Source organism: Alosa sapidissima, chromosome 7 (genome assembly GCF_018492685.1).
Source record: "Alosa sapidissima isolate fAloSap1 chromosome 7, fAloSap1.pri, whole genome shotgun sequence".
NCBI classification, from domain to species: Eukaryota; Metazoa; Chordata; class Actinopteri; order Clupeiformes; family Clupeidae; genus Alosa; species Alosa sapidissima.
In genome coordinates, this window is record NC_055963.1 from 7,352,186 (window position 1) to 7,376,185 (window position 24,000).

General features: G+C 46.4%; 2 protein-coding genes across 5 annotated transcripts in view; one reads left to right on the top strand and one right to left on the bottom strand.

Moving 5' to 3' along the window:
* calcoco1a (calcium binding and coiled-coil domain 1a) overlaps nt 1-4,923 on the top strand; it is a 14,732-nt gene extending 9,809 nt beyond the window's left edge. For both annotated transcript variants that reach the window (XM_042096783.1, XM_042096784.1), the window contains exons 13-15: nt 1-168; nt 2,030-2,121; nt 4,243-4,923. The exon at nt 1-168 is cut by the window's left edge and continues 83 nt beyond it. In XM_042096783.1, coding sequence (XP_041952717.1) covers nt 1-168; nt 2,030-2,121; nt 4,243-4,270 — 288 coding nt within the window. In that variant the 3' untranslated portion in view covers nt 4,271-4,923. The remainder of the gene's footprint in view (nt 169-2,029; nt 2,122-4,242) is intronic.
* rarga (retinoic acid receptor gamma a) overlaps nt 1-24,000 on the bottom strand; it is a 61,613-nt gene that overhangs the window by 3,687 nt on the left and 33,926 nt on the right. For 2 of the 3 annotated variants that reach the window (XM_042096786.1, XM_042096787.1), the window contains 7 exons: nt 17,492-17,640; nt 16,509-16,650; nt 15,260-15,423; nt 14,728-14,904; nt 14,360-14,564; nt 13,893-14,051; nt 11,073-13,587 (listed from right to left, as the gene is read on the bottom strand). In XM_042096786.1, coding sequence (XP_041952720.1) covers nt 13,220-13,587; nt 13,893-14,051; nt 14,360-14,564; nt 14,728-14,904; nt 15,260-15,423; nt 16,509-16,650; nt 17,492-17,640 — 1,364 coding nt within the window. In that variant the 3' untranslated portion in view covers nt 11,073-13,219. Of the gene's footprint in view, nt 1-11,072; nt 13,588-13,892; nt 14,052-14,359; nt 14,565-14,727; nt 14,905-15,259; nt 15,424-16,508; nt 16,651-17,491; nt 17,641-24,000 lie in introns of those variants that run through there. The other variant, XR_006032647.1, reaches the window with a different exon arrangement.

Genomic DNA, 24,000 nt, shown 5'->3' on the forward strand with positions numbered 1-24,000 from the left:
CCCTACGGCCTGTGTGAGCAGCCCCAGCAAGAGCCCCTGCTGCCGGCCACCCCTCCGCCCTCCCCCCGGACCCTCTCCAGAGAGTTGGCCGTGGTCATCAGCCAGCCGGCACCCCTCTCCTCGCCTCGCCCCCCGGCCGGCGACACGCTCGCGCACAGCTCCGAGTCGGTAAGGACCAGGCCTGCTCCACTAGGGACAGCCACAGGAATGTCACTCTAAGCGCTTTCAGACATACGTGTAAAGGCCCATTCACACCAAGAACGATAACGATAACTATAACTATAACCATAACGATAAAAGCGTTCACACTGAACAACGATAAACAAAGTCTCTCCTTGTGTTAATAAATGTGACGGCTAAAATTCGATGGGTTCTGATTGGCTATTAGCATTTTATCGTTGTGAAAATCGCTCTGAAAGTGATCTCCAACGATATCGTTCTTCATGTCGTTATCGTTATAGTTTATGTGTGAACGTCGTCATTCATATTAACGAGAACGATATTTATTTATAGTTATCGTTATCGTTCTTGGTGTGAATGGGCCTTAAGACCGGAGGTTCTGCCGATGTTAAACGGTGGGGCCGTATATCTGAACGACATAACCGGTCATATGGAAGTCCGAATTTAGCCTGTTGTTCTACTACTCCCCCCCTAGTATTTCCTCCGGACATTATGTAAATGTGCTCTGTCTGAATGAGGCGTAGAACATGCGGTTAAAATTCACACCTAGTGAGAGGGCGTGTTGGTGACGTTTCTTTCGCGCGTCCATGTGGTTGGATCTGACTTAAATGCCAGTGTTATGATGGAGTGGCATAGTGCTGTCCAGAAAATCTCCGACCTGGAAAGATGCAGACATCACGGAGCTACTGTCCATGATGAGGGCATACAACATTGTGATAGAACACATGAAGGGAATGGCACGTTGTAGCCTACAACTGCATGGCAAGGCCAAACGAATTCAAAAGACTGAATCACCATAAGCAGAAGGCGCTGAAAAGGCAGTAGCCTACAGCGACGTCGTTGACAACAATAATAGGAGTATTTAATAGATTGTTAGCCAACACGGTTTTCTGTTCATTGATAGCCTTCCCATATGACTTGCTGAGCTTGCTGATATTTGTTGAGCATATATGCCTAGAGAAAATGAAAACGAAGAAAACCCAACTTTGTTCCAAGCTCCTTACGTAAATGCAATAGACACATGGGGAGAGGATGCTTTTGGAAAAAAATAAACCATGAAAAAACGAACCACATCACTGTTATGTCAGTATTTTGTTTGTTGCTTAAAAACGTTGTATGATGGCCTTGAAGTCTTGAGTTAGCCTACTGAATTGGCTGGTAACCTACCATAAAGTTTGTGCATGCTCTCTCTCTCTCCAACACAAACCAGATTCTGGTAGGCTACATAACGTTGAAAACAGATAAATGTGTTTATTCGAAGCACACATACTGTAGGTCAATTTCAAGTGCGCACTTACGTGACTAGCCTACTTCAAGTATTAGCCTACGCACAATAGATTTCTCTTTAGCCTACATAATGCATAGGCTACACTTTGTAAACAAAAAGCAGCTGTGACAGGCAGTGGCCGCATATATTCTGCGTCATATCTCGTATTGTTGAACTCTACAAGCCCCCACCCCTCACTCGACAACCACACAGAGATTCTGTAATGTGCGTGTATGTCGTTCACACATACGTCCGTATAAGGTCAGTATAAGGTCCGCAGGTTAGCATCATATCTGAATCATCCGAAGGGTAGGACCTCTGTTTGACAAACCTCCGCATATACTCCGGAGGTTATATCTGAAATCGTTTTCTGATTGTGTTATACCAGCAGGGGTGGGCACACAGTTGCATGGATAGTGTTGCTGCTCTTGGATAACACCCTGTGTGTGTTTGCATGTGTGTATTTGCGTGTGTGTGTGTGTTTGCGTGTGTGTGCGTTTGCGTTTGCGTGTGTGTGTGTGTGTGTGTGTGTGTGTGTGTTTGCGTGTGTTTGCCTATGTGTGTGTGTGTGTGTGTGTACAGGAGGAGGAAAGCGAGGTTCCCCAGTGTGGAGGCCACAGCTCTGGAGAGGAGACCGCTCTGCTGCTCCCTGACCACAGTGACCCTGTTCTCAGGTACCCGCACCTTCTCACACACACACACACACACACACACACACACAAAAGCACATTCCTAGAAACAAATGGGCCATAGTGTGCAGATACCACCTGTGTCTGCAGATGTTTCAGAAGTCAAGTACGGTAGAGCAGCAGCTACTTAGCACATTCTCATGCATTCCTGTCTAACAATTTAAATTAGCGCCCACACCGCCATTAGCACACAGATGTTTTTACACATGGGCAGAGACACACACACACACACAAGCACCTTCATTCTTTCCACGCTGCATCCACGAACACATTCTTTCCTTCCTGCATACATGAACGCCCCCCCCCCCCCCCTACAGACAGACTGTCACAGCCTGCGTGTTTATGATGACAGGCAGGGGATGTTGCAGAGATGGAAGTTTTCAGTGGTGCATCATAAAACGAGCGACACAAGGGATGTTAGAGAGAGAGAGAGAGAGAGAGAGAGAGAGAGAGATGCAGTCACAGAGGAGAGGGAGATGGATAGAGGGAGGGAGAGTGAGCGCTACAGAAGCAGGACAAGAGGACAGACGCGTGACAGCAAGCCATAGCAGTGATTTACGCGTAGGGCGCTACGACAGTCACCGGCCAATTTTCAGCCTCATTAAAAGCCTCTCTCTGCCATCAACCCCCCCCCCCCCCCCCGTCTTCCTCTCACCGCCCCAACTCCACACTTCCTGACTAACCTCTCACAGCTCTTGTTCACACCCTCAGACACACACATTTGGGCAGGCACACACACACGCACACTTACACACACACACACACACACACACACACACACACACACACACACACTTGGTCTTTCCACTGCGAGTAAGGAAAGTAGGTCTTTTAGAAAGACAAGTATAAGTCAGCTCAGTAGTTTGTGTGAAGTTTCTACACACTTAAATCTGTCCCCCACAAACCTATGCATAGACACTTAACAGGGTAGCATCGAAATACACACACACCAGGGATTCCGTTGTCCGGTAATTGGCAGACATTGGCCGGGAAAAAAAATGAAATGTCCGACAAAATTAAATCTCTCCTGTCAAATTGTCCAATTGAAATTGGCTAATAATCCCGTCCCCCTATCACAATCTAAATTTGAGAGTAAGCGTAAAATGTAGGCTACTAAAGCAAGAATACGTCCCTGGCCCCAATACGGCTCTACCGTTAAACAACACGCATATGCTGCATTTCAAATAGGAAGCGCACGCTTAAAATGTCTGTTTAACAATGAGCGAATGAGTGAGATGGTTCAAACATGGCCAGGCCCAGGCAGACTAGCTTTAAAAGCTTTTTTTCAGAGGCCAGACGCGATGGATGATGGTAAATCGGTAACGCCTAAAACCTCAGATGCCCGGTCAGCTCCACCACCACCAGCGAAAAAGCCGAAGTTTTCTGGCGTATCTGTCAGAATCAGTGATGTTTGAAGTGGAGGTACGGGGGGTGTGGCCGCACCACAACATTTTCTGTGTAGACATACACATGGCTACACTGGACATGCAACTGTGTTCTGTTCCCAGAGCATTCTTTCTCTGTCTATGATCTGCAGGGTTAGCACCTCCTCGACGAGGAGATTGCTGGTCCGCGGACCGAAAGAAAAAGAAACTAAACATTTTTCAGAATAGAAAATATTTCTTAATTTAGTGTTATCAAATAAAGAGGCATAGCATTAGGGGGTAGTGCTGTGAGCGGTCATTCAATGCGTGGGCGCATCTGCACAAGTGAAACTGTTGAACCACTGGAGATAACGTGGCAGCAACAAACAACGTAGCCTATTTAAAACAACAAACAAAGCGGATTCTTGCTGTCCATGAAAACGGCGTAGAGACTGGCTAGATCTTTAAATTGACACTAGTTATAAGCATGTTTAAGTTAGGCTAATAAACATGTTGCATTCTATATGGCCTGATTATGTCATTCTCTAATAGCCTTTTTCCAGTTTTCCTCAACTTGACTAATTAAGAAACGATAATAGGATATTTGAAAGGCGTATCATCAAAATGTCCGGAAAACGAAACCTCTGCCAGTCACTTTGACCGGCACCATTTTTTCAAGCGGAAACTCTGACACACACACACCCACACACTCACTAACTCTACTCTCTCCTGTCTCCCTCAGTGACCTGGCGGACAGCCCCCTGTGGTGAAGTGCTTGACATCAGTCTTCAGGAGGCCAGGCCGTTTACCAGGGTTCATCACGTTACGTTTTCTTCACTTGGCTCTTTTGTTACAGCACACACTGGCATTCAGCAACAGTTACAAATATGCAATTTGATTTGGGATGTTATATGCACGTCCATTATGCAATGGCATTGGCCACTAAACCTCTCACGCCACAAAACATAAGTTAACCCACCTGAGTGAAACACACTTCAGCAGCAACACATATCAATAGCATTCTTGGACTCTTCTAGGAAGGAAATTGTAGAAAAAAGTGAAGACAAACTTTTTTACGGTCACTTTAAAGTGTGTCTTACATGTGTGTGTGTGTGTGTGTGTGTGTGGGTGAAATGTTTATCTGTGTGTGGGTGCCCATTTTTAATTGAACGGTTTAGTAATTTCTGCCGCCAGAGTAGTTTGACCAGTGTTTCAAAAATACAGCTTTATATTATGTACCTGCAATAAGTTGAAGTACAGGGTCTGGGGGTTGTTTCCATGCGTTTTTAACCTAAGATTTTCATGTCCTCCCTCTGCTAGTGTGGACATGAGTCATGACATGATGGGAACGAAGGAAAGCAACACAGAGAGAGATGAAGTCAGATGCAGTATAATGTGGAGAGAAGGGAAATGAAAATAGACAGTAGAACAGTGATTGTTTTGCAGCAGAGGTAGGGGAGATGCACTTTAAGCTCCTGAAGTCATTGTAAATGTTTTTTTAATCATTATTATTTTCACCCCTGTATTTGTGTGCCCTAGGAGGGTTTGTTGCAGTCGACGGTAATGATGTTTAGGAGAAGTCCTGGAGATTAGGCTTACTGTTCCCACTGTATGTATGGTGAGGTAACATTATAAGTGACCCTGCAAGGCGAAACCAGTCGCATTGGTAAAATTTACAAAATTGAGTTATTGTGCTCACATGAACGGTCATAAACTAAGCTTTCCAACGATATGTATATCGAGGGTGTTGCAAAAAGTATTGCTAAGATAACCGCATCCAAAGTTGGCATGGTTCTTCCGTCACGATACGCCAGAAGAGGAGAAAATCACCTTTTTAAGTAAATTGTCACGCTAATGTGTTGAATCTTCACCTAAATAAAGTCAGGGTTTAACAGTCACAACTTATGTTTTTCCATGAAATTTGTTCACAATATGAAAGTGTAGACTGTATACTGTCGAATTATGCGAAAACGTGAAATTCGACATTTTAACCTGTACTTTTGTTTATTGTGGATTTTCTGGTTTTGCCTTGCAGGGTCACATATGAGCATTCAATGCATTTTGCCATATGCCTCTCAGAAACCCAAATCATAGATGCTAAATGATAATCTTAAAGGCATTTGAGAATGTTGAGAGGCAGGCCTGAGAAAAGTGTCATATGCCAGTGTGGATTTCAACCTCTTCTCTTTCCACACTATAGGCTAGTAATTTTAAATTTGTGCCTGAATAACACTCATGAATTTCCTGTATTTTCCTGTTTGCATTTGAGGACACTCATTATTGTGTGGTGAGGTTGTCACAGTCTACCTCTTGTGTTGCACAGAGGGACATAGCTTTTTTTTTCTTTCTTCAGCAACAGTTTGTTTATTTACACTTTAATATTTTTACTATTAAACTATTCAATTTTAGGCTAGTTTGGCAAAAAAAATCTTCACGTAAGCATTTATAAATAACTGTATATCATGGAATATGGGAAACGGTTGGTCTCTCTGTATGGCTTGTGATTGGGAAGACTTCAGTATGGCTGAGGCCCTTCAGTTTTGCCTAGATTATTTGATATTTGCTGAACTTTGCACCTGTTTTACAGCAAGAGAGCATTTTTAATGGCTTATGAGATACCAGATTGCTTTGCATTTTACAGAACTTGCTTTATTATTGTTAATCAGTATGACTTTTGTCTACGTAAGATTTAAGATCTTTAACTTTAGTTATGACTTGCTTGAATTACTGTCATTGCTGTATTAAGGGTATACCATGACTTAACATTTTGGCTTTTTACTTGTTTGCTATCCTAGTTACAATTTTTGATTGCTCAGATTAGTATAAAAACCATTGGTGCCGTCACAGGCAACCATAAGCGTAGCAAAGCTAATACATTTGAAGAAGGACTGTCCTTACACAACTCCTTGTGACTATGTCACTCAACCTAGTCTTTGACTAATCAAAGATTTTGGCAATACCATTGGAGTTGTACTTAATCTTTCAGGAATTCAGTCCTAATACACAAAAGTCATAAAGCTAGTATGAATTGGCTTATGTGAGGTGTGTCTGAGTGATGTCATTCTCAAACTCGTGACAGTGAGTTGCTGTAATGTCATAAAACAAATGAAGCTCCGTTCATGTCATGTTTAGTGGAAAGATTAACATGTATCTTTTTGGTTCCAAACAACAGCTTTTTATCATGTTTGGCTTCAGCACAAAGACGTTTGTCCTGTATTTTTTAAGAGTGTCTGTACTGCGAAACTTCAAAGTACTGTACTCCTGTGCGGGCAGTCGTTGTCAATGGCGTTGAGGCCAAGTCTTTTGTTTCTGAGATTACAGTGTTCGTGTGTTATTTTACTCTTTAACTATGATGGTGTTTATCCCATATTCTCCTGTCTAAAATGTATTTTCTAGACTCTTCAATACTGTATAGGGTGTGGGTGGGTTTCAATAATAAAATAAATATTATGTGTCAGTCGAGTCCTCTCTTTTTCTGCTTTGCTCGTAATACTAAACAATGCAAGGGACGTAACCACAGATTTAACCAAAAAGGTATTGGGTAGGGCCCTGTCAGCTACTGTACTGTTGAGATTTAGTGGTCTATGCATCTGGAGATCAGTGTTGAGGGCAGCACCAGTGTGCCATGAGGGATTATTACTCAAATATGGAGCTTCTTGGATTTTTAAACATGTTTTGAAGGGAGGGCCTTTTTGGGGTCCTCACTTGGGCTGCACGATTTGGGGAAAATATCTAATTGCGATTTTTCTGATTCTGATTTTTCAATAATCCAAATGTCTCTTTAATGTGTGCCACCCCTGATGGGTGAGCACACCTGGTGCACAAGAAGCACAGCACCCCCGACCGACAATGAAGCTCACCAATCAGAATTTCTGTGCCCCTCACACACTACGCACACCAACCAACCAGAAGTGGCATAGTCAAGGAGGATGAAATGAATATAAAAGTCAGAAATGTGACAAAATTAACGATACAACTTTATTTGTCAGTTTGTGCTGAAATTCTTTTTGCATCCCTGGGCAGGTCATTTAAGGATAGGAGGACAGAAACATTACATACATCCGTGCACGATTATTTGTAGTTTTTGCTATTAGGTAATTTCATTGGTTCATATTGCGATTAAGATTGTGATTGCCCTTGTACGATTGTGATTGCCCTAGTCCTCACCTCATGTCCCAGTCCAAAGCAGCTCCAAGGTGCTTATGCAGTAGGGCAGAAGAGCACCAGCATGCCCAGAATTTGCTTTGTTAAACCTCCAGTGCCCTTTTCCTCCTGCCTCTCTGGGGCTTGGCCCACCTTTCGAAGAAACACCGACCTGCTGACCTATCGCCAAGTGATATCCCCCCCTCCGCCTTTATTTCCACTGACCTTCACTCCTTTACTCCATCTCCCCTACTGGCACGTCCACTTCCCCTCCAGCTCTCCCTCCTTCCTATGCCTCCTCTCTTCCTCTCTTCCTGCCTTCCTCTCTTCCTCTCTTCCTCTCTTCCTGCCTTCCTCTCTTCCTCTCTTCCTCGATCCGTCCCCAGCGCGGGCGTGATGGGAGCTAATTATAAAATCAATGATGCCGGGCTGCCTGCTTTATGGGCCGCTCTAAAACCTTAACGGGGAAATCACTGTAGGATTGATGACTCCCTCTCCCTTTATCTCTTTTAATTAGAAATGTAAAAGATATGAAGACCCACAGGCCCAGGGCACATCTCCCAGACTTTATGACTCCCCGCCTGGCCCGCGCGCCTAAAAAACACCCGCTCGCTTGCTGCGCCTGCCTTTCTTTTGGGGGGCCTTTTTCTTCAGGACAGAAGCGCTTCATCGCCTCGCCTTCTCTGTGGTTTTGTTCTTGGCTTTGGAAGGTACTGCTGCAGCCCCCCCCCCCCCCCCCCCCCATCCAGCCAATTCCACACGCAGCTCCTGCAGCTCGTCCGACAGAAGGGAAGGTGTAAATATTTACGACATCTCTTTTTTTTCCCTCCCAGTGTCTATCACCTTCCCCCAACCTTCCCCACTTCTCATCTCCTCATCTCCTCGGGAAGCTCCTCCTCCCATCCAGCATGTCGGGCGTTTGACAATCCTTCGCCTTGTGGGTATGCGTATGGCAGTCATATAAACTGATGGAAGTGCAATCCTGTGTTTCATGTGAGGATAATTGGCCCGCATCAAGTCATCGCACCCAAACATTCCCCAGCAACCCTGTGGAAAGCCTCCGAGCTCCACTGAGATGGCCTCCTTCTGTTCGGCTCTCTTTGTTCTGCCCACCCCCCATATTGGTCTTCTCCCCTCGTAGCCCTCCGTCCTCCTCTCTTGGATATTTCAGGATCGTTGCCTAGGGTCTTCTAATTCTACATCCAGCTGGTCAGCTAATAGGCCCTTCCTGGCAATGAAAGAAATTGATGAACAGACTAAACGAAAGCCATTAAGATAAAGCACTGGAGGCCATGTTCACTGGAATGTCGGTATTTTCGTGTGTATTTTAATGTGGCTGAGTGCCTACAGGAGAGAGATCCTATTGCTTGTTTGCAAAGGAATTAAAAAAGTCTGCGTTCAGAAATTTGGACTACACAGATATGCAGTCATTTTGTATACATTGGCATCATTTTTATAATCGAAACCATCTCTTTGTGCCATGTGCCTAACTCTCATTTCGCATTCATTACATTTTGCATTGTTCCCTCTGTTCAGTTTCATTCTGTGTTATTTCAGTGCTTTTGACTTTTTGCAAATCACAAGTATTTAATTTCTGCACAAACACTTGGTGAAATAATTTACTTAATTCTTGGTCAAACAGTCATTTGGAACTAAAAGGTGTGTGTACTGTACTGTCTCTTTGAAATGCAACCCCCCCCCCCCCCCCCCCTTGCATTCCCATGGCTTGTTGTGGCTGAATATATGAGGCCATTTCCTTTCTTCCTTGTAAACGTTGTATAATGCACGCTCCATATTTTAATCCCAGACCTAGTTTATCTCTATTTAATAAACATTAAATACAGCAGTGATTCCATTAATAGCCCCCTATCCCTGTTTATCACACATCTCTCTCCATTTGTGCTTTAAAACATAACAGCACACCATTACGTGCCAAGGGCAGGGAGAGATTGAGGGGGCCTCTTGTATGAGCCAATTAATTACTTCTTCCACATTCTGGTTTTTGAGAAACTTTGGTCTCTATGTTACACTGAGCATATGTTGACCTTAAAATTTGAATTGTCTTCATCTTATGTGCTGAGTTTAGGTGTTTATTCTTAAACAGCCACAACAGTCATACCATTGTCACTGTCTAAGATTGTCCTTAAGAGCTCTCTTTGACTGATGGCAAGGACATGACCCAAGTCTGTGCCACCTGTGTAGAATTATCACATACTGCCAAGAAATAGTGTTTTGATCCTAAATTGGCTTTCAGTGCACAAACAACTGAAGTATTCACATGTCCACCATGTGGACTCAACTCATAATATGCTGAATGACTTGCTTTCATATGAGAGCCATCAAAGGAAAATCACCAATGAAGATTCAGATGTGTTTGGACAAAGGACGATGGTTAAATTCCCAGCACTAGTGAATATGCGGGGTGAGAACGCAGTATGAGTGTCTAAAAAAGTATGCAGTAAATAATCAAAGAATGAGGTGAGCTTCTTGGAAAAAAACAAACAAGTATTCACATGAGGGCACAGTGCTTGGTGTGTGTTAGTGGGGACAGAATGCATGTACTGTATTTGTGGATCGTGATTGCCCTCTGCTGGTTGATTGCCCAGAAGTACAGTCACTCCCCATCATGGACTCTCATGAGCAGAATTTCATTAAAAGACTCCCTGAGGTTTGTCAGATTACACATGGAAACTGCTGCAGGATTGTCTGTGGTTCTCCAGAAGGGTTGGCCTTCCCTGCTGTACATCAAAGCCCCACAAAATCAAAGCCAACTGCAATGAGCAATGTCAAATGGTCACATTTTTGACCAGCATGTTTCAGACAGAGAAATGTTTCACTAATGGGATTTCATTACATAGTATGTCAAACTGATTTGTTTTAGCATGCATATTGACTATGCTGTCAATGGTACAGCAGAGCTCTTTTTGTGCTACAATATTTTGTTTTAGACAGATTTGTTTCCCCAAAAAAGGAGTACTCTCTCCTTACCAGTAAAGCAGAGGTGGTGCCTTCTATTACTTTATGGACATAAGGTATTTATGGAGTTACACCTTAAATGATCCTAAATGTATCTTTTTATAATACACTGGGAGTTTGTGTGTTTCTGGAATCAGGTCAGCTGTCATCAAAAATCCCAGAGAGATATAAAACAACAGCTGACAGTTAAATCATTATATTCCTGGGTCGTTTTACCCACAGGTATAATTATTAATTATATTGCTAGTTTCAGTACTTCAAAGGACTGATGTTTTATACCGCACATCAGTATCTGCTCCTTGGTGAGCATTCATTGAAATCCATCCCTCCCATTACTGGGCCTTTCTATTCTTTAAGAGTTAGAGTCCACTGAATCCCCAAATGTTTATTACCATGGATCTGAAGTGCCGGGGCGGTCAAATCAAAGCTTTACAAACAAATAAAAAAACAATCTCACAAAAATGTTGTTTATTGTGCCTTTTACTGTTTTATATGGCTTTTCTTTTTAAATGACAGAGTTGGTTGGCATGAGCAGAGGAACAGACAGTCAGAACAGACCTCAGCCAATGTCCAAATAACAGACAAACAACAATGAGAAAATAGAACAACGTAATCTCAACATTCGTTTTGCATGACGGCAATGTCTTGCCTGAAGATAGACTGCAGTGGCTGCTAATGAGGTGAATGTTCCTCACTCACACGTCACAAAGCATCGACACACACACACACATACTCAGACACACACACGCCCATGGATGTTCACAGACAATTGGAGGAAAAAAGGCTACAGCTTGTACATGTTCTCTCTCACACACTCACACAAACAACAAGTCTGCCAGTTCACATGAAAATACACTGGAATTCCTGATTATCTTTGTATTGCTTAAATGTTGGGCCAGAACGTTGACGTCATGTCAAAGTGGCCATCTGCAACTTGATTATTTCTACTTCTCTTGTCAAGGATGGATGATGATGCGCACAAATAAAAACAACACATTGTGCATCCCAAAAGAGAGAAGTACTTTGTGTGATGGTTTTGTCACTTTTGTGTTGGCAGATCCTTTTTCAAGCTTTTACACTAATGTTCATTTGAGGGACTCCTTGATTTAATGCACTGCGTTGAAACCACATGCAAAACAAATATTGCCTGTTTCCAGCGTGTGTCTTGACAGCTAGAGTTTGGTCCTTAGAGATACCCTGAGTCTGAATACTTCCCTCTGACAGCTTTAGAAAATGATGATGATGATGATAAAGATGATGATGATAATGATGATGATGATGTGCGTGTATGTGTGTGTGAACTACCATGTATGTGCATATGTTATACTGGAGTGCTGCCCAGTCCTGCAACTTTACAAGATTGCCAGAGCACTGGATGACGTTTCTTAAGCAGAGTCCTGAATGTGCAGTCCTGGAGATTAGTGACCTGTCCTGCAGCAAACCTCGTGCCTCCTCACTCCACTGAGCACACACCGGGCCCTGTGTCACCACGAGGTTTGGAAAAGTGCTACACGTATGGCAAAAAAATGAACAGCTCTGCCTGAGACACCTACTGCGAGTGGAGTCTGTTCAAATGTGTGCTTTGGAGGTCTGTGCACATGTAGGGCTGATGAGTGATGAATCAAGGCATTTGATAGAGGAGACATATCTGTGGTGTCTGTAATCCAGGGATCCCTGATAACATACACATTCTGATCAGAGTACGATCTGCTAACTTTGGCACACACACACACACACACACACACACAAAAGAAGAGCACCCTCCGATCTACAAAGGTGGAAACGAGAGTAAAATAATGCCAATGGCCTGATCTGATGGTGTTGACATCGTGCCCAATGCATGGTCGACTGAGGTGATTATCATTGACATCTACAATGAGCCCAAAGTGCCCAGGAGCCCAGCCCAACAGCTGAGTGTGAGACTCTGTAGAGGTCTGCCAGTTACGATGAGGCAATTGTCCTGTCTCTGTCTCTCTGTAGGAACGCTATTCAAACACAACTTTTAACAAAAGAAATATTACACAAAGGCAAAAAATAAACATATATAGATATGTATGGGCCTAGTCATAAAATATAATGACAAAAAGTCAGAAAAATGTCAATGACAAAAAATAGTACATAGCATATTCCGTTTGGTTTTGACCTGTAGTTGTCTTAGGAAGTGTTTAGGTAACCATCAGTGTTAACTGTTTCATGTTGGTGTGTTTTTGTTTTGGCCTTTCCATTATTTAGATACAAATATGATTTTAAAAGAAAAAAATGTAGAAAAGAGACAACTGCTTTGTCTGGAAAGTCCATTGTTTTGCCTCGTGTTTTCCCTCTTGGCCACACGGTAGAGTTCATAAGGTAGACCGTTTCTCTGAAAGAACACCTTTGTATTGTTTCACTGCAAAGTCACTCATCGATGACCATTTTGGCCTGAGTTAAAAAGGATCTATACAAGTAAGGCTACTGCTTCCCCAGACAGGGGAAATCAAAATGTGTGTGTGTTTGTTTATGTGTGTGTGTGTGTGTGTGTGTGTTGGGGTTGGGGTGTTCAGAGGTTTAGAAAAGGGTCTATGAGAGTGTATGTGTACATGTTTTTTTGTTTTTTTATCAGTTCACTGGGCTCTGCCCATGTGGCTCTGCCTGGGGGGTTCCAGGCTGGTGTCCTGCCCTCCCCAGGCCTCTCCCTCGCTGTCCGAGGCCCTGTCGTCGTCCCCCACGTCGTCGTCGTCATCGTCCTCCTCCTCCGGCGAGGGCTCGCTGCGGTTCTCCGTGGCCCAGCTGTCCTCCTCGTCCTCCTGCTCCTGCTTGAGGTTGGGCGGGCCGCTCGGCGGCGGCGGCGTGGCAATGGGCGGTGGCTCGGCCTTGCTCTCGCTGGACTCCGACTGCTCCTCAAACGCCTCGGGGTTCTCCAGCATCTCCCTGATGAGTGGGGGCATGGGCCCCGGGATCTCCATCTTCAGCGTGATGGCTCTCTCCGCCCCTGGAAGTAAACAAAGACAACTTTGCATTTAACGCTCCGTAAACTGTGAAAACCTGATATCAATCCCAGCACCACAGTGACACGGACTATTCACAGCAGTGCAAAAATGACAGACTCCTACTTATAGAACAGCTATACATTTTATGACACACTTGTGGTGCAGTTTGATCACATCCCCCGAAAACAGCCTTGTCCTCAAAGGGAGGAACTGCTGCAAATGCAAATAGACAAATATTTTTTGGCAGAATCTCCGTGGACCACGGCAGGCTGCGGGCACTGTGAAGAGGCTGGTGTGGTGAACTGACCTTTGGTGCTGATCCCGCGCAAGTCTGTGATTTTCATCAGCATGCGGGGGAACATGTGGGGCTTGTTGGGACGCCGGCGCCGGGCGTAGATCTTCAGAGCCTCCAGCAGCGGCTCCTGCAGCCGGTCCACCTTCTCCGGCTCCTCCAGATCCATGCGGTCTAAGGGGGGAGGGAAACGGAGCGAGAACGTTTGGAGAGGATTAGCTCAATGTTATTGTGAAAGAGCATTTCTCATTTTCCCACAGCCCCTCAGTACTTTCTATCCTCCCACACTGGACTCTTTTCAAGCCAGCATTAGTATTCATGAGATCAGTAGCATGCTTCTAAACTTAGAGGCTTTCCTTTCACTTCCCTGCCATGGCAAAAAAAAAAAGAAATCATCTAGTCATGGCCATGCGCTTGTTATGTAACTGAGCTTGAGTACAGCAGAGGGCAGCAGCAGTGCTGCGTCTCGGCGGCCGCAGTACCTCCACAGATCAGGCAGATGGCGCTCAGGAGGCCTGTCTCCGTGTCGTCCATCTCCAGCGGGAGCAGCTGTCCGGCGAAGGCGAACACCAAGTCCGTGAGAGGGCCAAAACCGGCGTTGTGCATCTGTGTGCGGTTGAGGGTCAGCCCGTCTGAGAAGGTCATGGTGTCCTGCTCTGGAGTGTAGCGCGTGCAGATCCGCAGCATCTGAGCAAGAGGGACAGAGGAGTCGGTCAGAGACAGTCAGACATAAAGAAGAACACACTGAACAGATCACAAAGCTATGACCAAGGTCAATGGCGTCGGTCAATGGAATGGAGGTACAGTATGTGGGAGAAGAGATAGGAGGAGCAGTGCAGAGGTGAAGTACCAGGATGTCCAAGCAGGCTGATTTGAGGAGGGTGATCTGGTCAGCAATGGTGAGCGTGGTGAAGCCTGGCAGGCGTTTGGCAAACTCCACAATTTTGATGATGCATTTGGTGGAGAGCTCACTGAATTTGTCCCAGAGCCCCAGATCCAGCTGTACCCTGTGGTCTGAGCTTGAGTTCTGAAAAAGGAGAGAGAGAGAGAGAGATAGAGAGATAAGGAAGAGAAATACGTTTTGATAGCATTTCACATAAATAGCACCGTATTGTTACTGTTTTTGAAACATGTGCAGTAGACTACAAAGGGAGAACACATTGCAGTGCTTTGCCTGGTGATTCAGACAGAAGAGATTGAAACCAGTTGTTTTCACATTGTTTTCCAGTCATTGGTGGGTCATACAAATGAACACTAGTAGTTTCTCTTATATAGTGCTGTTTCAAGTCATGTCCTTTTCAAAGTTCTTTTTTTGTTCTAGTGGTGTGAAAATATCTCTGAATATGTGTAACTATGTGCTAGTCATTGCCAGGATGACTCACGGTGGTGTATTTTCCTAGTTGGGTCAGTGACGGGAAAGTCTCTTTGTGGGCTTTGCTGACTTTGTTGACCAGCTCCTCCAGCTCTCCGCTCAGCTCGTAGCTCTCTGGCAGCACGGCCTCCTCCTTCACGTCCTTTTTCTTTTTGTTCCGATCGTTGCGCACAGCTAAGGACAGGGGATCATGGGAAATGGAGTCAACATCTGAAAGTCAGGCTGGCTGACACTCACTTTACATAATCTAATCCCAGATTCCTTTAGATTTGAGTTGGTCATCAGTTTCCAGATCTACGGCTTGCCCACTGCAGATGCAACAGATGCAGGAAGTAATCCAAGACTGGATGTAATAGGTTTACACTGGCCATTCAAGTGTAAGTGGCCGTTACAGACTTTTCACCCAACTATGATCTCATCAATCAGTTCTTCTTCCTCAGGCCACCTTAACCATTTAGCTGACCCGTTCAAACCTGTATATCACTGAACTGTCAGTTTCTCTGCCTCTCTACTTCCCTCCCTCCCTTTTTCTTTCTCTCCCTCTCCCTCCCTCTCTCTCTCCCTCTCTCTCTCTCCCTCTCCCTGTCACGCCTCCCTTACTTTCCTTCCTTTCAGGATATCCAGTAATAGCTAAGGCACAATGTGGTCCCGCTCCTTACACACATCCTACATGCATAAAGACACACATGTCCCAATGGACCAGTGGTGGGCAAACATGCCACTCTGGCAAGTGACGACACTCTTTATGACCCTGGGCAAAAGAACAGTCAGAACCTCTCTGCTCCCAGATGATTCAGCCCAAACACCCCCATTGTTTTCATCTCACGGCAAACACCAGTTAAAGCCAACTTAATGGGCAGGTCATAGTGAAACGTTGGGTAATTTCCCAGAAATATTTCTCAGCAGTGGTGCCACGGGCACAGTGTTAGAAAACACATTACTCACACTTTCAAAGTCATTTCAGCATATTTGAAAAGTATTTCAGAACAGTCACATAAGGATCCACAAAATTGACTAAATTACAGGAAACGTCTGCTCTGTGTCTATGTGTGTGTGTGTGTGTGGTTTTTAATTTTGTGGTACAGGATATATCTCTTTTTTCAGGTAGAAAGGTATCTTTTGTGCATTATGCACGTCCATGTTGTGTCAGTCTGTTTATGTGTGGTGCTTGTGTCTGTGGTTGGTCTCTTGTGTCTGCATGCAAGTTGATCCACGTCGCATATCCACTGGGTTAGCCACGGTTAGCCTTCATAGCTCACCTTCCTTGGACATGCCGACCTCAAAACACTTCTGCAGGCGGCAGTACTGGCAACGGTTGCGCGTGACCTTGTTGATCTGGCAGTTCTTGTCACGGTGACAGGTGTACACCATGTTCTTCTGAATACTGCGGCGGAAGAAGCCCTGCAGCCAGCACAGAGGGAATGAGAGAGAGAGAGAGAGAGCAAGAGAGAGAGAGGAGACAGACGGCCCATTAGTGTGTGCTTCACCGCTGTTGTCACGTACACTGTAGTCTCTTATTTGACCCTGTTTTCATCTCTCCCTCAATCTAGTACAACAGATTTGAAACACATTTACACTTTGGCAAAGTTAGGATTGTGAAATAATGTCAGGAGTCATGGCGCGGTCTGTCATTCTCTCACTGCTACAACCTGTTATGGTTTTTGAACATGTGTCGTTTTCAGTCATCTGAATGCTTTGTAATCTGTTCAATTTGCAATGATGTCATTAAGGCTCTCAGATAAATGACCTTCTACTCCATTAGCGTTTCCCATAACCCAGCTGAGCAACGCTGCACAACTGAAATACATTAAGTGGCTCTAATTTATTACAGATTTTGCATGTTATTGGAAAAGAGATGTTCCATCGGAGCTCTGACCACGGAATTATTTTTCTTCAAAACTAAAAATAACAATTCAATCAGAATTACATTACAACGATCACCTTCAATCCAGAGGTTTATCTATATTAAGAGTGAGGATACATTATATGTTGTAACTGCAAGCAAGTAAACATCTTCAGAAGGTCAGGTCTATTTGATTTGAACCTAGGGGGAGTTAGGGGTAGTTTAATGGCAGTAGAGTCAGTCACAGGAGATGGCAACCTGTAGAACTGTAGGTCATGTATTGCACTTGATCTTTCTGTCGGACCCTTGGAATTTTCATAGGGATTATGTAAATGGAGGCTCGGAAATCCTCTGAAAATGAGCCTCATGCGGTATTAGCTCCGGCGCCCTGCGACTAACCTTGCAGCCTTCGCAGGAGCTGACACCATAGTGGTAGCCTGAGGACTTGTCCTGGCAGACGAAGCAGGGCTTGTAGATGCGCGGTGGGGGAGGGGGGGAGGGTGAGCTGGGCACCATCTCCTCAGAGCTGGTGCTTTGCGTCTCCACAGCTGCAAAAGGGAGGAGAGACAGAAACATTCAGTCATTCCATGTAAGTCACCCACATCGATATCCACACACATTACCAACGCCTCGTTTCCTTCTCACCAGTGACATTTAATTCCAAAGCAGAGATGTGTCCCAATTTTGGGGAATAGCAGAAGAGTTTGTTAACCCATGTGATGCATGTGACTCCCCCTTGAGTGGTTTCATTTGTTCTCTCTCTCTCTCTCTCTCTCTCTCTCTCTGCTGTGTCAACAGGAACTGACCCATGTTTTTTTCTATATTTTTCTTTTTATTGTTGTTGAATGTTTACCCTTCAGGGACAGGCGGGCAGGCAGCATTGGAGACACGTGATTATCACTAAAAATCATCTGGCTCCCCAGGCTTCATCACCTCCTGCCTTTGCAGAGGGGATTAGGGCTGTGGACAGCCCAGTAGGGGTGATTGACACAAAGCAAAAGCAAAACAAGCAAACAGTTTAGCACTTTGGGAGATAAGCTGTGGGCCTGTCAGATGCCGTGATAAGGGAGGTGGCTGTGGTGGGGCGGAGACGTGAGCCCGGCTTCCTCATACCACACGGCGGGCCGAGTCGAGTTGGACTGGCTCCTGGCACTCCACAGTGCCTGCAGGGGTGCATACCACTCCTCTTGTGGCACACACACACACACACACACATACAAAAACACCCACATATACACACACACACACACACACACACACACACACACACATACAAAAACACCCACATATACACACACACACACACACACACACACACACACACAAATACAATGACGTGCACTCAAGCAGACACGAGTACATATGATGACGCACATGGGCCATCTAGCTTCACCTGAAGTCACACGACAGTCATGCAACGTGACGGTAGTATTTTTTTTTCTCATTCCAGACTTCAGCTTAACCTTGGGATACACACTCATTGATATAAAACACAGATGTCTCCAAAGACAGGCACAGACTTTTACTCTGTTAGTATACCCCCCCCCCCCCCCCCCCCCAACTCTACCCTCCCCCCCCCCCCCCCCCAAACACAGCATTTCTTTCAACTTTCACCCCCGGTCATTCTCTAAACTTCAACCCCTTTTGGCTCTCCAACCCCTGACACACAAACCCTATTTTTCTCTTGTTTTCTGGCCCTAAATTCCTCAGCGCAGGCCTGCCAGATTTTAATGGTGGCCCAAGCTCGTAAGCTGGCCTATAAAGCCAGTCGCATGGCTGGGCTGGGGGCCCCAGCTTGGCTGGCTCACACTTTATTGGGACCCAGTCACCTTGGGCAGCTATTCACACCACCAGCTGTAGCTCCAGCCTGTAAAAAAGGACCCAATCATAAAATAGGGAAAAAAGAGGGGGGGGGGGGGGGGACAGGGAGGCTCTAAAATTCTAACTTTTACAGCCTCAAAACCCCCCCTTTCTGCTGGACCTTCAATGGAAAGCACAGGGCTAGCCTAAACTTAACCTCCAGCCCAGACCTTCTGCCTCCCTCCCTCCCCTCACACCAAGGGGCTCAGAAAAAGCACCAGCTTGGCTCTTTTACAAGAGTGGGGAGACTTCAAAAAGAAAGAGAGGGGAAAAAGGGGCATAAAAGGAGGAATTTGATAAAAAACAGAGAAAGGGGACAGATCTGGGGAAGGGGAGGAGAGGAGAGGAGAGGAGAACAATGTTGCTCTGGCCGAGTAGAGCTTGTCCTTGACCATGGTGTAGCCACCTCCTGAACTGCCAGTGCAAATCAGACCTATTGATCTCTCTCCAGCTCCACTCCTCCAGCATCATCTATTTCACTTGACAGTGAAGGAGAATTCCTTTACATGGGTTCTGCAGACGCCACCCAGAGTAAATCACCATTCCAAAGGGCCATTGTTTGTCAAAATAGACCAAAAGATCAAATAGGACGATATACCAAAAGTGAATCCAGTAAAATTCCGACCAAACGCATATGTTGTGAAAACACACTCAAAAGCATTAGCTCTTCAGCAGAATGCTACAACCACAGGTTGGCCAAAGAATAGAGGAAGGCCTGAACCTCCAGTGAACCCTTTTGTTTATGCAGCCGTGCCAACGTCCGTGGGAGAGGTGTTGACAGGCCCTTTGAAAAAAAAAATTTGTATTTGGCGTCAAGAGAAGGCCGCTGACTGACTGACAGTGTCTGAGCGTCCAGGAGGCGACAAACGAAGGCAGAGAAGAAAAGAAAGAGCAAGAGGACAGCGGGACAGAGATCCATCAAACTCTATCAACAACGCTAGACGCGCTGCTGGCCTAAAACATGACTCCTGCTGCCGCCTTGATCTAAGCACACAATTACGCACAGGCACACAAACCCACACACACACACACACACACACACACACACACACAGAGAGATGCACGCATACACCTATGCAATTCACACACCCTTTCCAAATATCCATCGACACTTTACTCAAACCTACACAATGGGATGGACTCTTCGATCAACCTCTCTCCTCCCACTGAGCACACACACACACACACACACACACACACACACACACACACACACACACACACACACACACACACACATGCACCCCCATCTCCTGAGTGCTCAGCTCACTCAGCTCATCTCTGTTTGAGAAACAAAAGGAGGTGAAATGAGAAGCCTTCTTATCAGCACTGAAGCTCCACACTCCCATTTGCATTTGCAACTGGAGAGACAGAGACAGAGACAGAGACAGAGCTGCTTGGTACTCAGCCAAGCAAGAAGATCGAGTGAGGCTTTACTAGGATAATGCATCTCTCTGTCTGTTTATAGTGTCTGGCCCTTGAGTGGAAAAGGCGGGTTGGGAGGGGGTGGGGTGTGTGTGTGTGGGGGGGGGGGGGGGGGAGTCAAGTCTATTGTAGTCTGATTAGTAATCGTATCGTATATCCTGTTATCCTTTTACTATTGCCAGCTCCTTATTTTGACCAACTACCTTACATAGGAGTTACCCCCTAATCCCACTGGCATGTATAGCAGGGCCACTTTTTGGATCTGACCTCCCAGTAAAGCTGCAACTACTGCAAACAGGTATTCATCTCAATTTTAGCCTATTTCACTCTAGTACAATGAAATGAAATAAGCATGAATTGTGATTATAAATATCGTCATGGGAATGATTTGTATTGAGATTCAAATCTCCCAGCTAAGAGCAAACAGCTAAGAGCAAACTAGCATAAACAATTGAATAGTTGAAGGGAGTCATATGCTGCATGCTGCATTGTGACTGCTGAATCTGCCTGCACTGCTGTTGAGCAAGCCTGAATGTGAGATTGTATGTTTGGTATTGCAACACTCCTTTTTCATGGCCGAGCAGCATATGACACACTGGCTGTGGAGCAAATATTCTTTCACAATAGAACTGCAGATTTTGTATACGTGACAGTGGGTGTGATTGAATCTTCAGCGCAGCGCTGTTCCCAGATCTAGTCTTGGCATGTGAGCCTGTGTGTGTGTGTGTGTGTGTGTGTGTGTGTGTGTGAACTGAACTATGACTGCTCAGTTCTGTGTGGGCAGACTTCCAGGCACTGTCTCTAGTCTGTCTCCAGAGTTGCCTATTTGATTTGCAAATATAGCTCTCCCCCCTGGTCTCTGAAGCTCCACCGCGCTGGGAGCACTGTGCTTGTGTGCTTGTGTGCTTGTGTGCTTGCAGGTGCTGGGTTACTGCATGCCGTGTGTGCCATGCTCAGTGCCCCTCGGCGCAGCAGTCAAGAGGCTTTTGTCTTCTGCTTCATGTCACTTTGAGAGCGGGAGACAGAGGGGGGGAAAGATGGCGAGGGCACCACGGGAACAGCGCGCTCATCCGCTGAGCGCTTGGATGGCAACCCAGACTGGCAGAAGGGGGCACAGATTGGGCAGGTTGCTGCAACAGCAGGATTGATAATGATAGCGTGGCGCTGGCACTCCCACCTCGCCCCCGTCCCCTCGCGCCGAGCACACGTCCCACCTCAATCCCCTCCCCCCCATCGGACGCGGTGCCCGCCGCTGTGCCAGTTGCACCGACACACCCAGCACCCCCCACCCCCCACCCCAAGCCCCCACCCCGAGCCCCCACCCCCACCCCCCCACCCCGAGCCCCCACCCCGAGCCCCCACCCCGAGCCCCCAGACCCTAATGCCAGTTTCCTGCCTGATGGAAGAAGGCAGGGGGCAGGGTAGCATCAGGGGCTGTTGTTCACTGCCCATGTCTTCCTGTCGTACTCCGGATACTCCCAGCACCCAGTGTCATCATACCACTTTATACAACATGAAAAAAACATTTCCTTCCTCTTTTCTCAACATTCTTGTCATCTTGTAGTTTCGGTTATGACGAATGCACACAAAGCTGGTTCTCGGTAAAGCAGGTAATTTGCAACAGTGGGGTTTTTTTATGCCCTGCCCAAGCCGAAGTTCCGTAAAACTGTTCTAAAGAGGACCTCTCATACCAGCCTTCTAGCATGAGTAGCTGACTTGTCATTAGCTGTACGACATGTCATATTCACCTGCTCAGAACTGCTCAGAAATGTCCATTAAAAGAAACTACCACAGAAACAGACAAAACAAAACAGACTCTTAAGAAAACAGGGAAAATTAGACGAGAGGGGGAGGCTGGCGGCTGAGGGGGAGAAGCCTTTCATGAGAGGTGTTGAGCGGTAGCACTTCCTGTCAACAGCTGTCTACTGGCTCATTACCTGAGAGCCCCCTCCACCCTGCACCCCCCTCCTAGCCCTCCTTTCCCCCGCTGCCTGCCCTCGAGGCTGGGCTCAGAGGAGGAGCTCTCCCCCTCTCCCCTTCCTGTCCTGTCCCTGTAAGGCCCCGCATTGAAGAGCGAGCTTGTGATAAAACTGGGCTGCCAGCCAGGAGATGGCCCAGAGGAGCAGCAGCGAGAGGCAGAACAACACGCACACACACCCGCCTCGCACACACACACACACACACACACACACATACGCACGCACACATGCATACCCATGCTGGACAAGAGCAGGGAAATGGGAATCATTGGCCTCCAGGAATTTACACACCCGTGTCATAAGCAGCACAAGCGCACGAACACACACACACACACAAGCACACTAGCTTGGGGGTGTGCTACCTGCCATATCCACTATGTCCAGTGAGAGGCCTATCCATGCCATTCAGCCAGAGACGTTGGGTGGTGGCCTGAGGGTTTCCTGCGCTACGCTGGAATTACCCTGCAAGCCAGATGCTACTCCCAACAACAAGCTTTCTTCTTCACAACACCTCATAAAACCCTTTAGATTGGATTTGCTCTGATGGACCCACGCCAGCATTTGGTCATGAGATGCCGTCCTCCCTCCTCTCTCTCTACACAACACTTCCAAACTCAACAACCCCAGAGCTTCAAACGCTCCAATTCTCCCCTGAACAACACGGGTGCCAAAAACAGACCTTCAAAGGGGCCTTCAAAGGGGCAAAAACTGTCAAGACGGAGGCTCGCCACTTCAATTAGTCAATCTTACGCGACGAGTGTAAAAGATCTGTCCTTCAAGTGAGTCCTTCATGGTCGCTAATGAGGTTTTAGATGAGCTTGGCAGATCACAAGCCCGCCGCGAGGAGCGGTGGATACAGACGTGACAGCTCCCCAGGCAGCAAGGAGCCAATCGGACAGAAACAATATGGCGTCCGCCTCTGCCAAGAGCCACCAGCCGGCTCTTCATCTGTGCACGGGGAGAGACTTCGAGCGGGCCTGCGTGCTCCCGTGACCAGAGCCGATCTGCACAGGGGCAGAGGGAAACTGGCACCACGGAGGGGCCCGTGTTGTGTGTTTGGGAGGGATGAGGCTGTCCAGCAACCCAAGCTGAAGGGAACAGGCTGGTCCGACGCTCCTCTGCGATTCCCCTCAGGGCTGTCCGTTGCCCTCGCTGAACTTCCTTTCGCCATCTGTCTCGTGGAGCTCACCTGTCCCCCCTTCCCCAGTCCACTAGCACCACCTGCGTCTGCTCGTCATCTGCCCAACGACGCCCGTGGGCCGGCCGGTCCGTTCTGGAGGAGAAGGTGAAGGGGTCCACGTGATTTCGGTGGTTATTGCTTCCTTCTCACTACAATAGAAACTTCAAAAGGAGAAGTATAGGCAGGTTTGGCTGCAGAGGAGCAAGAAGTGGTTTAAGGAAATGTCAAGTGAGACTGAGAGAGAGTGAGGAAAAGAGAGGGAACCTCTCCTGGTATCACTTATCTTTTCCTCTCCTCCTTCTACTGCGGGCCAAATGCCTCAGAGCAGACAACATATCCATAACAAATGGAATAGTGAGAGAATTGTCCTCACTGAGGAATCATGGTCTCTCTCTCTCTCTCTCCCTCTCTCTCTCTCTCTCATGCTCGTCTTTCTGTGAGGATCCTGTCCTCACACAGGGCCT